The sequence below is a fragment of the Meles meles genome, chromosome Y (assembly GCF_922984935.1).
Source record: "Meles meles chromosome Y, mMelMel3.1 paternal haplotype, whole genome shotgun sequence".
Lineage (NCBI taxonomy): Eukaryota > Metazoa > Chordata > Mammalia > Carnivora > Mustelidae > Meles > Meles meles.
In genome coordinates this window covers 10,350,375-10,365,418 of record NC_060088.1, presented here as the reverse complement: position 1 = coordinate 10,365,418, position 15,044 = coordinate 10,350,375, and the positions used below count along the sequence as shown (strand labels likewise).

At 33.1% G+C, this 15,044-nt stretch overlaps 1 protein-coding gene across 1 annotated transcript; it reads left to right on the top strand.

Annotated features, from left to right (window-relative positions):
• The first annotated feature begins 257 nt into the window (after positions 1 to 257).
• LOC123935869 (RNA-binding motif protein, X chromosome-like) lies at positions 258 to 11,402 on the top strand. Its single transcript, XM_045996706.1, has 8 exons — positions 258 to 366; positions 840 to 946; positions 4,787 to 4,946; positions 6,250 to 6,402; positions 9,362 to 9,476; positions 10,326 to 10,451; positions 10,529 to 10,617; positions 11,101 to 11,402. Exons 1-8 carry the CDS (start codon positions 258 to 260, stop codon positions 11,400 to 11,402), a joined length of 1,161 nt encoding a protein of 386 aa, XP_045852662.1.
• Positions 11,403 to 15,044: the final 3,642 nt, after the last annotated feature.

Sequence of the window (15,044 nt, the reverse complement as noted above, 5' to 3'; positions counted from 1 at the left end):
TTTATTTATTTATTTGACAGAGACAGATCACAAGTAAGCAGAGAGGCAGGCAGAGAGAGAGCGAGAGAGAGGAGGAAGCAGGCTCCCCACTGAGCAGAGATCCCGATTTGGGGCTCGATCCCAGGACTCTGAGATCTGAGACCTGAGCTGAAGGCAGAGGCTTTAACCCACTGAGCCACCCAGGTGCCCTAACAGAATTAGGTTTTTGACTTATATGTTTTACGATGTGTTTATGTTTTAAACCAGTTAACATCAAAATGGTGGAAGCAGATAGACCTGGGAAGCTGTTTATAGGAGGCCTCAATATTGAGACTAATGAAAAGACTCTTGAAGCAGTATTTGGGAAATATGGTCACATAGTAGAAGGTAACAAGATCAATATCTATGTAAATGTTCGAAGTAAATTATACTAAACATATATAATTGAACAGCTAAGCTAAAATTCTTCTCTGTCTTTTCAATTTATTTGAAAACTTTTCCTTAATATTTTTGTTTTATTTTGGGAAAGCACTAATAGCAATAAATGAAATTATCCACCTACAAGTCTTTTACCATAGGAAAGAGCAAATAAAGTATGTATGCTGTGGAGGTAGGGCTTAAAATGGAAAAGATAGACTAACTCTATAGAGCTCTACAATTAATTTTTAACAACTCATAATGATGTAAAATGTAAAGTTTTTAAAATAACTAGCAAACTTTTTTTTACTGTTGTATCCAGGATGTCAGTTAAGTTAAAAAGGACTTAGGAAAAATCACCAAAGGGTGAATTAATAATTTTTGAAATACTAAGAAAGCATTTTTTATGTAACATCAAGTTTAAAATTTTATATGCACTACAGTTCTTTTGATGAAGGATCGGGAAACCAACAAGTCCAGAGGCTTTGCTTTTATTACATTTGAGAGTCCTGCTGATGCTAAGGATGCTGCCAAAGATATGAATGGGAAGGTAAAAGAGTCTCTTAAAAGCTTTCTAGCTCAATTTTTCATTGAATAATATTTCTATAATATTTTATTTTTTACTATATTTGTATTATTTTTACTATATTTGTATCTTGTAATATTTTATAATGTTATAAAAATAAGATTGTTTTTATTTTTCTAATTTTTAAGGTAGCATAATGTGTATTCCAAAATTCTTTACTTGTCACTCTTTGTCGTAAAAATACTGCAGAGCATGGTTTAAGGAGTAAAATGAACATTAGCTTTAGCAGTATATGTTAATGCATTTCTACATTAGCATTCCAGTATTTATTTTTTAAGTTCTTTTTTTATTATTATGTTAGTCACCATACAGTAGGTCATTAGTTTTTGATGTAGTGTTCCAAGATTCATTGTTCGCTTACAACATGCAGAGCTCCATGCAATACGGATCCACTTTAACAGTTTACTCATTATTATTTTTTTTGTCTTCAAAAATTGAGTGCCTATATGAAAGTAAAGGTTCTATTCAAGTATTAACTTTTTCAAGAATTGTTTTCCTCATAAAACAGAAATTAATCTTTTCTAGTTGGCTTCCCAGGCTTTTATGCTACAGAACACTTCTATGAATTTCAGTAGATTTTTGTAAACTCTTACTTCTGCTGTATTATTTTTGTGCAGATTGAGCAGAACCTTTACATGCATATAGACATTCAATTCTTCTGTTTTAAAGATTTTTTATTTATATATTTGCAAATATATATTTATTTATATATTTATTTATATATATATATTTATATAATATATATATTATATATAAATATAAAATATATATAAAATATACATATATAAATATATTTATATATATATTAAATATATAAAATATATAATTATATATTTGCAATATATTTGTTGCAATATCTATATATTATATATATATTTATATATATATAATATATATATTGCAATATATATATATATTTGCAAATATATATTTATATATTTGACAGAGAGAGAGAACACAAGTAGGCAGAAAGGCAGGTGGGGGTGGGGGGCGCAGAGAGCTTGATGTAGGGCTCCTGAGGACCCTGAGATAATGACCTGAGCTGAAGGCAGACGTTTAACTCATTGCCATTCAGGCACCCCAGCATTCAATTCTTGAGGACAAAAAAATTCAATTCTTTAGTGAACTGTTGAAGCGGTGATCAAAATAATTACTTGGTCACCTGACCTAACTTTTCTGTTTTTTTATTCTATAATCAGTATTTTTGTAAGATTGATAAGTGATTACTATAGTGGTTGAGGGTTTATTTTGATCCAGTCTTTAATGTACTGATGAATAAAGCAGATAGTCTTATTTTTTCCTGGATCTTAAAGTCAATAATTATGTATCTCCTATATACTTTGAAGTTTTTCAGTGATTCTGTTAAAATACTGAATACTTTACTGCACTCTACATGATTCCATTCTATAATTTTTGGATTCTTTGTTTCTTAGATTATTCTAATCTAATAATTATAATCTAATAATTTTATAACTTTATTTTTTGTTAAGCTCTCCCCAACATTTCTTTGGACATGTCAATACCTGGATCAGCCTGATAAATAGCATTTTTGTCTTCAAAAACTCAAATTGCATATTTATTCTAAAATATTATCTTTTCCTTATTTTATATTGTAGGTATTATCTTTTTATACTCATTATACTATAAGTTCATTTTTAACTATTGAGTTATTTTTTAATATTGTTTTTATTGTGTTAAGTTTATTAAGTTCATTTTTAAATTATTTGAAGGAATTTTTTTAAAGATTTTATTTATTTATTTAACAGAGAGAGAGAGAGAGAGATCACAAGTGGGCAGGGTGAGGGGGGGAGGAAGCAGGCTCCCTGCTGAGCAGAGAGCCCGATGTGGGGCTCGATCCCAGGACCCTGAGATCATGACTTGAGCCAAAGGCAGAGGCTTTAACCCACTAAGCCACCCAGGCACTCCTATTTGAAGGACTTTTTAAGTTCACATAGTGTGGAATAGTTGTTAGTTTTCTTGTTTCCCCTGTAGACTGGTTTCTGGTACAAAGCAGGCTCTCACTACATACTTTTTTACTTTTATATTTTATGGCTATTAGCATGTAGAATTTGGGTTTGGCTAAAGATTTTGTATTATGTATGGAGGTAAATTAGACTTATTTAGAACAATTGATGATTCCTCTATTTTCTGGTTTTTTAAGAGCAAGGGCATGAGTTTGTATAGACTTTATTACTAAATTCTTTCACAGCAGATGTTTTATTGAGAACTTATGCGTTAGCTTTTGATAAAGCAACTGAGTAATGGCTATAAATCACAGTAGCTATTTTCTTGTATTTGAGACTGTATAAATAAAAATAATTAGTTTCATAATAGAAATAAAATAAAATAATAAATAGTAAACAATTAGTTTCATATGTATAAGAATTTTATAAGAAATAAAATGAGTAATAGAATGTATAGGGGTAATGGACAGTGTTTTAATCCATAAATATCAAGGGGTTTTAGGGCTTTATAAAACTGTGTTTTATGAAGGAAGCAGCCATACAGAACTTTGCAGAAAATATTTTGGACCCAGAAATAGCAATGTATCCCTGGTGTTAGAACTGCTAGTTGTGGCTATTTAGATTGGGCTGTGGACCATACATACCAGAAGTTTTGGTTTAGGATTTAAGATTGTTTTCCCTAAGTAATAAAAAATGGCCAGAATGTTTTAAAAGGGGTAATTATTACAAATTAGGTTTTTGAAAATCAAGTTGGCCCCTGGGCACAATAAACCATTCTGAAATTATTAGGAAATTAAGAAATATAATCCTCTCTGAAAAATGAGAATAATGAAATACTATATTAAAAAGTTGCTTTCTAGGGACATACTTAAAGCAAAGCTGAATAATAATGGAGTATGGAGTACAAAAGAAAAAGCAAAGAAAGTTACAATGTTAGGAAATTTCCTTTTAATTTTTAACAGAACAAATGCTCAAAAATAATACAGGATATAAACAATCCTTTCGAATAAGTAATAGTAACTTCAGATTGACAGTACATATTGATATATCCTTGGGATACCGGAAATTTTAAATGATAGAAATACAAAAATGGGGCCTGTGTGGCTCAGTCAATCAAGCGACTACCTTCAGTTTAGGTCATGATCCCAGGGTTCTGGGATCAAGTCCCACATCCAGCTCCTTGCTCAGCAGGGATCCTGCTTCACCCTCTGCCTCCTCCTCTCTTTGTCTCTCATAAATAAAGGAAGTATGAAATAAATAAAAAAATGAAGGGAGTTATACATTAGAAAATGAAAATATTCGGGGAGCCTCGGTAGTTCAGTGGGTGAAACATCTGCCTTCGGCTTACATCATGATCTCAGGGTCCTGGGAGCAAGCCCCATATCGGGCTTTCTGCTTGGCAGAGAGCCTGTTTCCCCCTCTCTCTCTGCCTGCTACTCTGCCTACTTGTGATCTCTCTCTGTCAAGAAAATAAAATAGTTTTTAAAAAAGAAAATGTATATTTTAATGATATATATGAGAGCAATTAATTATGATACTAGATATTTCAAGGAGTCTCAGTAACCAAGACATATATGTATGTGTACATATTAGTTATCTTAATAACCAATATACATATACTGTATACATATAATACAATAACCAATACATATATATAAACATCCTATACATAAGAGGATTTAATGGAAAGCAGTTATTAATTAAATGTCTAATATTTGGCGATGAAGGACCTGATAATTATTTTCTTTAGTTGAACTTGATTTTATATTCAGTAATGAATCGATTTGTAAAATTTGTTAAATTGGTGCAATGTTCCTGATATTATACTTAATCTCTTTAGTCTTTGGATGGAAAAGCAATTAAAGTGGAACAAGCCAACAAACCATCTTTTGAAAGTGGTGGAAGACGGAAGCCACCACCTCCTCCAAGACACAGAGGCAATCCAAGAAATGTGAGATGTGGAGGAGCAAGAGGGCATTCCTCACGTGGAGGACACTTGGGTAATGTGTTAAAATATAAGGCTGCAACCATAGGACTGGAAAACAGTAAGTGTGAATGTATGGAAATACCTTATTTGGGGAAATATCTAAGGGAAGCATCTAGGGCTTTTTTATATTTACTCAGAAAAAAGATTAAAAGTCACTGCTTCACAGATACATATGTATCTTTGTTGTGTGTATTGGAGGAAGAATGAATCATTGAAAATGGTATTTATAGACTTTTTAGAGAATATGTTTTTTGTCCCATTTGAGGCAATTTTGTTTTTATTCACTAAACTGATCTTGAGAATTATTTTACATATTTCTGCCATGTATAAGAAAACTCATTTTTTTAACCTATGAAAATACTGAGGAATGAGAATATATCTAAACATTTTTCTGGTTAAGAAGGTAAAATGATTCTTGATGATTTAATATGCATTTTTTTAGATTTTATTTATTTCTTTATTTGACAGACAGGGATCACAAGTAGGCAGAGAGGCAGGCAGAGGGGGGGATGCAACTTCCCCGCTGAGCAGAGGGTCCGATGTGGGACTTGATCCCAGGACCCTGAGATCATGACCTGAGCTTAAGGTGGAGGCTTAACCCATAGAGCCACCCTGGCACCTCTTAATATGCATTTCCTAATACACCAGTAAAATTGAACATAACAAAATTTTATTGACTATTATTATGTAAGTGCATTATAAGAGTTTTATGTTAACTTACTCTTTTAAAGACTTTGATGCATCTTTTCCTTTAGCTTTTTAAAAATACTTTGTGCCTATGTGTTATGCTTTTTAAAGTAGTTTTCTTGACATCAGAATTACTTGAGCATTTGTTTACCAATTTTGTCCACCCCTTCAGGTTTTCCCAAATATGTTGCTTTATTGTGAATATAAAATTCTTCTTGAGTTTTTCTAGGTTTTCCAAACTAACTTTCACAATACGTCTTTGATCTGTATCATGTAAGAAAACACTGTTAAGAATACTTAAGACCTTAGTATTGTTTAGTAAATATTTTCAAACAATGATTGAAACGTAATCGGAAGGGAGACGAGCCATGACTAACCCTAACCCTAAGATTAACCCTAACCCTAATAAACAAACTGAGGATTTTAGAGGGGAGGGGAGTGGGGAATGGGTGAGACTGGTAGTGGGTATTAGGGAGGGTGTGTATTGCATGGAGCACTGGGTGTTATACTGGGTGTTACACATGAACAATGAATCTTGGTACACTATGTCAAAAACTAATGATGTATGATAAATAACACAATAAAAAATGTTGATTGTACTTCACTAAAAATATTTTATTTAAACACAGATGATGGAGAATATGCTCTTAACATCAACATGAGTTCTTCCAGGGGACCCTTTCCAGTTAAAAGAGGTCCATCTTCCAGAAGCGGAGGTCCTCCTCCTAAAAGATCTGCTCCTTCTGCTCCCATGCGTCGCAATAGAGGGATTGGAGGAAGAGGTAAATACTGTGAATTACCAAGACATTTTTAAGAATCTGACTTCAAGAAGCAAAATGGAAAGAAAGTATGTGGTCGTATTTATTGATCACTATTTTGGTTATGATCTAATTCTTCAGTTTTTAATTTTAGATGCATTAGGTGAAACTGTTAAAACACTAAGTTTCCTATTAAATCCACATTACTATAGAATGCCTCTTCATTTTTTAAAAATTTCCTGCTAACATGCTTTTGTCTGTGGGTTCCTTATATTGCATGATTTCAATGTCAAGATTTTCTTGAAAATTAAAATGGCCTGTGAGAGAGTATTCTGATGTGTAGCATAGTTGAACTGTGTATTTTGATCACCTGGTTTCTGTTAGATATTAATTAGTTTTAAATAATAAATTCAACTTGCCATATTTTTTCTTTCTGTGTTTGAACCATTCTTCACTAAAAAGATCTGTTTTAAATGCAGGTGATGGTAGATACACACTTAATCTGAGCATGAGTTCTTTGAAAGTGTGCCAATGATGTCCTAATCTAAGTTATTAGTTCAATTTTAAAATCCTAATTATGTGCAAATATTGTTTTTGTTTTGTGAGAATACTAAGAAATGGATTAAAAGGTTTGTTGCTTCCAAGAATCCTCTCATTGGAAAGGAAATACCTAGTATTAAGGATTTCATGATAAATAAATAGAAATATTTTGTTATTTAGATGAGCAGAGATCACTCTGGGGTTTGATGGTTACTTTAAAAATAAGCCTTGATAGACTTAAAATATTTAAATAATAGACTTATAAACTTTAAATAATTATTTAAATTTGAGGAAATCATAGAAGTGTACTTAGTTATGAAGCTATTATAATATAGGTATGAAGTATTTGGAAGATACAAGTTCATCACTAAGGTTGATAAAGAGATGTTTTAAACCGTAGGATAACTGTCCTTAGGAAATTTGAAATCACTTGAGACAATTTAAAGCAGGCAAGAGATAAGTAGAATCAAATATAAGAACAGATAATTTTGAGAAGGAGGTATAAGATCTTGGATTAAACAGTAGGAATCAAGAGAGTAAAAAATGTCTTAGTAAAGAAATAGACAATATATCTTCAAATTTAGAGAATGTGAAAACTTCAGTTATTTTAATTTGGCATTGCTGTATCTACCTGTTAGGGTAGAAGTTGTCATTATCAGATTTACCTTTCATTTGTAGAAGATAAGTGAAACTAAGTATAATTTGGTGTTGTCTTAAATACAGGAGAAGCCTACACATTTCCTATGAAAGAATTAAAATAAGGGAGGGCTGAATTCTAGGAACCAAAAATAATTCACCTGTGAAGAGAATATTTATGGGACAAAATTTCCTATTTAGGATACACTACTTTCCAAATAAACCCTTAAGTAATATTGCTAAAAAGCACTAGACATCAACATTGCCATCATTACAAAGAATAAGATATTAGCCCCTTTGTATGATAAATTAGAAAATATATGTAAAGAATTTGGCATATAGTGCCCCAAGGAAAAATAGTACTGCTGGTGCTAGTGGGATGAATTGAAAGCAATACTTTTTTTTTAATTTGAAAAAAAGATATATATGTATTTCAGCTAGTAAACAACTTGCAGGTTTTACATGTTTTCTTCGTGCTGTTAATATTCATGAACAATGAGGCGCCTGGGTGGCTCAGTGGGTTAAGCCTCTGCCTTGGGCTCAGGTCATGATTTCAAGAGTCCTGGGATCAAGCCCCACATCAGGATCTCTGCTCAGTAGGGAGCCTGATTCCTCCTCCTCTCTCTGCCTGCCTCTCTGCCTACTTGTGACTTCTCTCTCTGTTAAGTAAATAAAATCTTAAAAAAATATTCATGAACAATTAGTAGGAAAATAAAAAGAAGAAAATATCTTAAGCTGGAGCAGTTTTAATGACTGAATTATGTGAATTTTTTGTTTAAGCTTTTGAGAAACACTGGCCACAAAGGAACAGTGGACTATAGAAAGCTATGGGAAATACTGAGGTGATAAGGAACATGTAGGAATTAAAGAGAAAAACAGCATTGTAAATGTGCAGAGGGGTAGAGAATGCAGGGTACATCACATATACAATGTACTAGAAGTTTTGCAGTTGGGACAGTAAATAGAAAATAATGGAGGGGCGCATGGGTGGCTCAGAGGTTTAAGCACTGCGTTGAGCTCAGATCATTATCTTAAGTCCTGGGATTGAGCCCTGCATCAGGTTCTCTGCCCAACAGTGAGCCTGCTTCCCCCTCTCTCTCTGCCTGCTTGTCTCTTTGTCAAATAAATAAATAAAATCTTAAAAATATTTAAAGGATTTAAAAATATTTTAAAAGGATTATTTAAAAAAATAATGGAGATACTTAATGAAAGCAAGAAAAGGCACAGTTTGTTTCAAATATTCAGTGGAGAGACTGTTTTAAGAAAAACAAGGATGTGTAGTAGAAACATGTTTAAAATAGAGTAAGGTGACTATAGAGAAGACAGTAAAGGAAAGTGATGAATAATGGGATAATTACTTAATACATTAAACTGACTTATAAATCCCTTTGCTGCAACAATAAGCAAGTATTCTTTACAGTGTTAGTATGTATACATGGGTAAACAAGAAAGTGCATGGTGGAGAATCTTGAAATTCTATTTACTAAGGTAAATAGGAAAATAGTTTGACACTAAATTGTAATAGCTTAATAAATACTGTGATCTTTGAGGAGCAATTGAAACATACCAGCTAATATGCTGATTTTTTTTTACCTATTGATGGTAATTTAAAGATTGTGCAAAATGGACAGAGGGGGAGAAGATACCAGAAGATAAGACATTCAGGAATATGTAAAAAGCAGGCAAAAATATCATAAATAGTATCTTAAGAGAGAAACCTTTAAGAATTGTGGAAAGAAAGCTGTTTTGAATTTTTCTTTTTTATAAAAGTTACTGAGATACTTATTTAAGAATTTTTAAATTAAAGGTCCACAAACACGTGGGAGAGAAAATTATAGAGGTCCTTCACGCAAAGAGCCAGTCTCTTCCCGGAGAGATGACTACATTTCACCAAGAGATGATGGTTACAATACCAAAGATAGGTAAATGAAAACAAAGTATATAAACTATTAAGTCATAATAGATTTTTTTGTTGTTAAAGCAAAATTCACTAAATATTTTAAAGTTAATAACTCAGTAATAGTACATTTACAATGTTGAGCAGTTACCATCTTTATGTAGTTGAAAAACATTTTTACCATCCCCAGATAACACTTAATGTTACCCCCACCTGATTCTAGGGCCTAAGAAACACCTGTGTTCTGCCTCTGGATTTCTCTATTCTGCATAGATTATACAAATGCAGTCAAACCATTGTTTGCGTCTGGCTTCTTTAGCACAATTTTTTTTCAAGGAACATGCATGTTGTAACATGAATCCTTATTACGGGTTTTTTATGGGTTTTTATATTCCATTGTATATGCAATTAAACATATTTACACCATTGTACGGTTGGGAGCATTAATCAACAAATATCTGAATACTGTTTTCAGTTCTTTTGGGCATATACTTAGGTGTGGAGTTTGTGGGTCCTATTGTTATTCCGTAATTTTTTAAGGAACCACCAGCCTTTCCCACAGGGACTGCACTATTTTACATTTTTACTCTTACTATACAGATTCTAACTTCTTTACATTACTAACATTTAATATTTTCTTTTTTTTAATATAGCCAATGTATTAGGTGTGGTAAAGAAGTGTCTGGTTTGTGTTTTGATTTGTATTTACCTAATGACTGACTGAGCATCTTTTGATGTACTTGTTGGCCATTTGTTTATCTTTAAAGAAAAGTTTATTCAAGTCTTCCAAATATTTTATCTTTTTATTGTCAGTTTTATTATGTATATTCTGGATATAAGAAACTGCATTTTAAAATTTGCTGCTTTATTTAAGTTATTCAAGCAGAGATTATCCAAGTTCCCGAGACACCAAGGATTATGCTCCACCAACCAGAGACTATGTTTACCGTTACTATGGCCATTCAAGTTCTCGGGATGAACATTACTCTAGAGGATACAGGTACTATGAAAATTTAAATTTTTTTCAAATAGCTGCTTGCAATTCTTGTTGCATGAATGCCTTTTCTTTTATTTTAGTGATCGTGATAGCTATGGTGGTGGTCGTAATAGAGATTACTCTGAATATTCAAGTGGAGGCTCTTACAGAGAGTCATATGAGAGTTATGGTAAGAGTCCAATTGTTACTGAATATTCATGCAATTAGATTCAACAGGCCAGATTGTTGGGCATATATTGTTACTTTTAATTCCACAAGGCAAAACTACAGCATGGCCTTTTATTAGTTTGAAGATATTTGAATTACTTTTTTATTTAGTCCATAACAGGTTGCTTTTGAGGGTAAATTGATAGTCTCATCAAAAACTTCTGTCATTTTTAAAGCATAATAAAAATATGAATGTCGGAATTTCAACCCCTTTTCAGAAGCTGTGACAGAACATTTACTTCAATTCATTTAACCTAAAACATGCTACATTTTCATTTCCTTTTAAAATAAAAAATATGTCATTTGTACAGCATAATATCTTCACCAGAGGCAAATAAAAATGTAATTCTTTCAAATATTTGATACGTAAACTATGAGCATGGTGTAATGATGCCACAAAAACTGTAGTGTAGAAAGTTTTTTTACTTTATCATTGACCTTACAGGTAGCTCCCGTGGTGCACCACCAGCACGTGGGCCCACTCTTAGTTATGGTGGAAGCAGTCGCTGTGATGATTATAGCAGCACACGTGATGGATATGGTGGAGGTCGGGAAAGTTACTCAAGCAGCCGGAGTGATGTCTATATAAGTCGTGAGCGTGGTGGCAGACAAGAGCGAGGGTTTCCACCCTCTGTGGATAGGGTGTACCCTTCTCCTCGTGAATCATATGGTAGCTCAAGTTGTGGGGCTTCCAGAGGAAGTCGTGGGGGAAACCGATCAGAAAGAGGAGGCCGTAGCAGATATTAAAAATAAGTTCTCTACCAATTTAAGGGAAAACTTAAAGAGAAAACTTAACTGCTACTTTTTTTCTGTTATTCTAGTACTAATAAAAGAAAAATACTACTTAAATGGGAAAGGCATACATTAACTTGCCCTCCATGAATTTTTGGATAAGATGTATAAGATGAAAAAAAAAAGTATTCAAAGTACTTTCACAGTTGTTAATGTTATTTGATGAAAACTAGATAAGCTGTTTGAATATGTTTGCATTGTTAAAATTTTTAGAATAAAAAATGCCACGAAATGTTATTTCTTATCTGATTTTATTACTGATTTTGTTTTATTCTTGTCTGATTTTATTAAAATAAAAGCAAAAGAAGAAACAGGAAACAAATTTCTATGGTAGGTGAAATGCTGTGTTTGCCTAAAATGTCCTTTTGTGTATGAATATAATAAATACATAAAATTATAACACAGTATGTTACTTCTCTGCAGCAAGGGGAACCTATTTTCCACTTGGGCATACTAAGCCAATTGTGTTCTTCTTTGTAAACATAAGTGTATAAAAGATTTGCTAAATCTCCAAAAAGGCTACAAAAGAATGTTTGCCTCATTAACTCTAGTGTCATCCTAAAGAAATGATGTAAGTTGAAAGAAAAATTAGATCTCGCAGGATACAGAAGTGTCTTAAGAAATAAAAAACTAAGCATCCATTTCTTACCCAGATTAAAGCAGCAAATGACCAGGGTGGGAATAATGGTAATGAAACCAGTTTTCCACCTATATCAAAACTTGAGACAGTTAACTTTAGAAAGAATTAAGATTTAATTAAATAAGTGCTCCTAGATTTAAAAACATTGGTAAACAAGCAAAAGTATTGGTAAACAAATTTTTGTGTTTGGAATTACTCATTAGCTGTCTTGGGACTATTTGAAAATGTAACTCAGAGGCTTCATATATCTCTTACAAACATTGAGCTTTCAGTAAAATTAGGCGAAAGTCATCAATAGGAATTTTAAAAATTCATTTATTTTTGGAAGTTGAGTGTCTGAAAAGCCTTGATAAGTCTGCCTAATTGAGTTTGGAACACTACTGGAAAATTCAGTTTTTTTTAAGGAAAGCATAAAGGAAAATACATACTGGAGCATAGGAGGTTTAACTAAACTAAAAATATATCTTATAATACTGAAATGGTAAATGGGGACAAAAGGGAAAAACCCAAATTTTGGACTAAAGTGAAAAATCAATTTCACAAGTACCTCCAAATATTTAACATTTAGTTCTTAAAAATATAGACTAAGGGCATCTGGGTGGCTCAGTTAGGCATCTGCATTTGACTCAGGTCATGATCTCAAGGTACTTTGACCCATCCCTGCATCAGGTTGCCTGCTCAGCTAAGAGTCTGCTTCTTCCTCTCACTTTCTGCTCATTTCTCATGCTTTTGCTACCACATGCATGCATAAGCTCTCATTCTCCTTCAAATAGTTATTAAAAATACAGACCAATTTTACAAGAGGAAAGTATTAATTTTCATGAGTAAATGTTGATGAACATCAGCAATAGGAATACTTGAAAGGTTAGTTAATTTGAAAAACTTAACTACAAATAGGGTAAAAATATTTTTCAAAGGAACCATTGCCATCTTTGTATATTTGGGTGAAATTTTTACTGTTACGAAGATGTTTTCATTCACTAATGTTGTAAATTTATGAAGACTAAACAAGAAGGATACAAATTTCCCAGCAGTCTTGCCTATTTTTACAGTGGGAGCACAGGAAATAGCATCTGTGATATTCCAATCTGGGGTCTTTAAACTCCGGAAAGATTCTGGACAAGATGTTGTCATTATGGTAATATGTTATGTGGGAAGAGAGTAATAACCCAAAAGATAAAATTTCTCCCCCACTCATTAACAAGTTAGAGTAAATATTGAATGAAAATTCATAACCAGAGCTGAAAGTGTATCTCCTTAAAGTTTTCATAGGAACATAATTCTCAGGGAATAGTTAAGTTTATCTGTAACCCAGAGTAGAAATTTATTTAAATTGGGCTTTTTAAAAAAATTATTTTCTCTATACATTTTATAGGACTAATCAAAGGAGCTGTATTGTTTTTGAGTTGATTCTACATATAGTTTACATTAGTTGGCTTTGAAGGACAGCAATCATTAAATTCCTAATTGAACACACCTGAGTCAAAGTTAACTATGGGGACTTTGGGTCATTAGGTTAAAGCCTCTGCCTTCAACTCAGGTCATTGTCTCAGGGTCCTGGATCAAGCCCCACACCTGTCTTTGTGCTCAGCATGGAGCCTGCCTCCCCCCTCTCTCTGCCTAACTCTCTGCCTGCTTATGATCTCTGTCTGTCAAATAAAATCTTTAAAAAGTTAATTATGTCCTGTTCTTGATTCTAGTCATTAAAACTGGTTTGTTATCTTAAAGCGTATTAACCTGCCTTTAGAAACTATGTGTAAACAAGGCCACACCAAGTTTCCTGTGTTTACTGATTCAGGAATCAATGTGCATGATCCTTTGTAGGTGCTAAACATAACAGCAGTGTATCATATAGATTCTCTTACCTCATGGTAATGGTTTTTTAAATTTTTTAATGGAGCTGTAGGTTGATGAGAAGGAAGAAATTTCCTACTTTTTAAAAATTCTAGCTGGAGTATGAGTGACATTTATATGAGGCAGATTAACAGGAAAAAATTTAACTTTGTATTAATGTGGAATCTACACAAATATGAAATTCCAAATGATGTAGGAAATACCTTTGGGTTCAAATCCAATGGCCAAGAAAGAATTCTTGAGAAATCTTTGGTGCAAAAAGGTAAAGTACAAGGACAGGACCTGTGGGCAGAAAGCTGCACCGGGGTCATGAGGAATGGCCCATTATATACTTTCAAGTTGGGAGAGGTTTAGGGAGAGTGCAAGTCTCTAAGAAGTATTAAAAACAAGGTTTCCAGGACCTAAAGGGGCAAGCTATTGTTGGGAAAATGTCGTCTATTACCATCTAATAAACCTGAGTCATGGTATATTCGTGGGCCATATGCTTGGAGAATGATTGCCAACATATAGATTGGGGGGGCTATAGAGATAAAAGAAGTTTCCAGAGGAATTTTTATATGTTAAAGTAGAGTTAAAGGCTAGGGTTGTCTTTATCCCTTAGCAAGGTATTAACATCAAGGTAGTTGTGCTCCTCAAGAAATGTCACTCTGCCTGTTTCAAGGACTTGTGAGTGGGCTCTAGGGAGTAAGGGAATTTAATAATTTTTCTTCTGCCTTTGTTTCCCACATCACAAAGACAGGATAAGTGCAGTGTATGTCACTGTATTCTGTGCTAAGAAGGGGCTGGGAATCTGGGCCTTTGATGTAAGAAATGCGAATCAATAGAAGATGAAAAAAAATGATAAGTTTTCTTATCATTATCAATGAGATACACAGAAACAATGGGGCAGGAATTTTAACAAATTTTGCTAAATTCTTCCTTTTACCTCAAGTCTGTGTTTACCACCTCTAGTTCATACTATAAATTAGCTATCTGTGGTGATTACTCCCTTTGTGTGGCACATGTCTTCCCTCTAAATTCTGTTGTCACTTAAGCAGGGATGAGAGGTTAAAGGAAAAGTACTTTCCTGAATCTGCTGGGTTTAGAAGCTTGTAACTGAAAAT

What these genes read in the sequence shown, in the direction of transcription:
- LOC123935869 (XM_045996706.1), top strand. Translation starts at nt 258, where the DNA reads ATGGTGGAAGCAGATAGACCTGGGAAGCTGTTTATAGGAGGCCTCAAT. An exon ending in CTCACGTGGAGGACACTTGG is followed by an intron (nt 4,947 to 6,249) that starts GTAATGTGTTAA and finishes ATTTAAACACAG; the next exon opens with ATGATGGAGAATATGCTCTT. An exon ending in AGAGTCATATGAGAGTTATG is followed by an intron (nt 10,618 to 11,100) that starts GTAAGAGTCCAA and finishes TTGACCTTACAG; the next exon opens with GTAGCTCCCGTGGTGCACCA.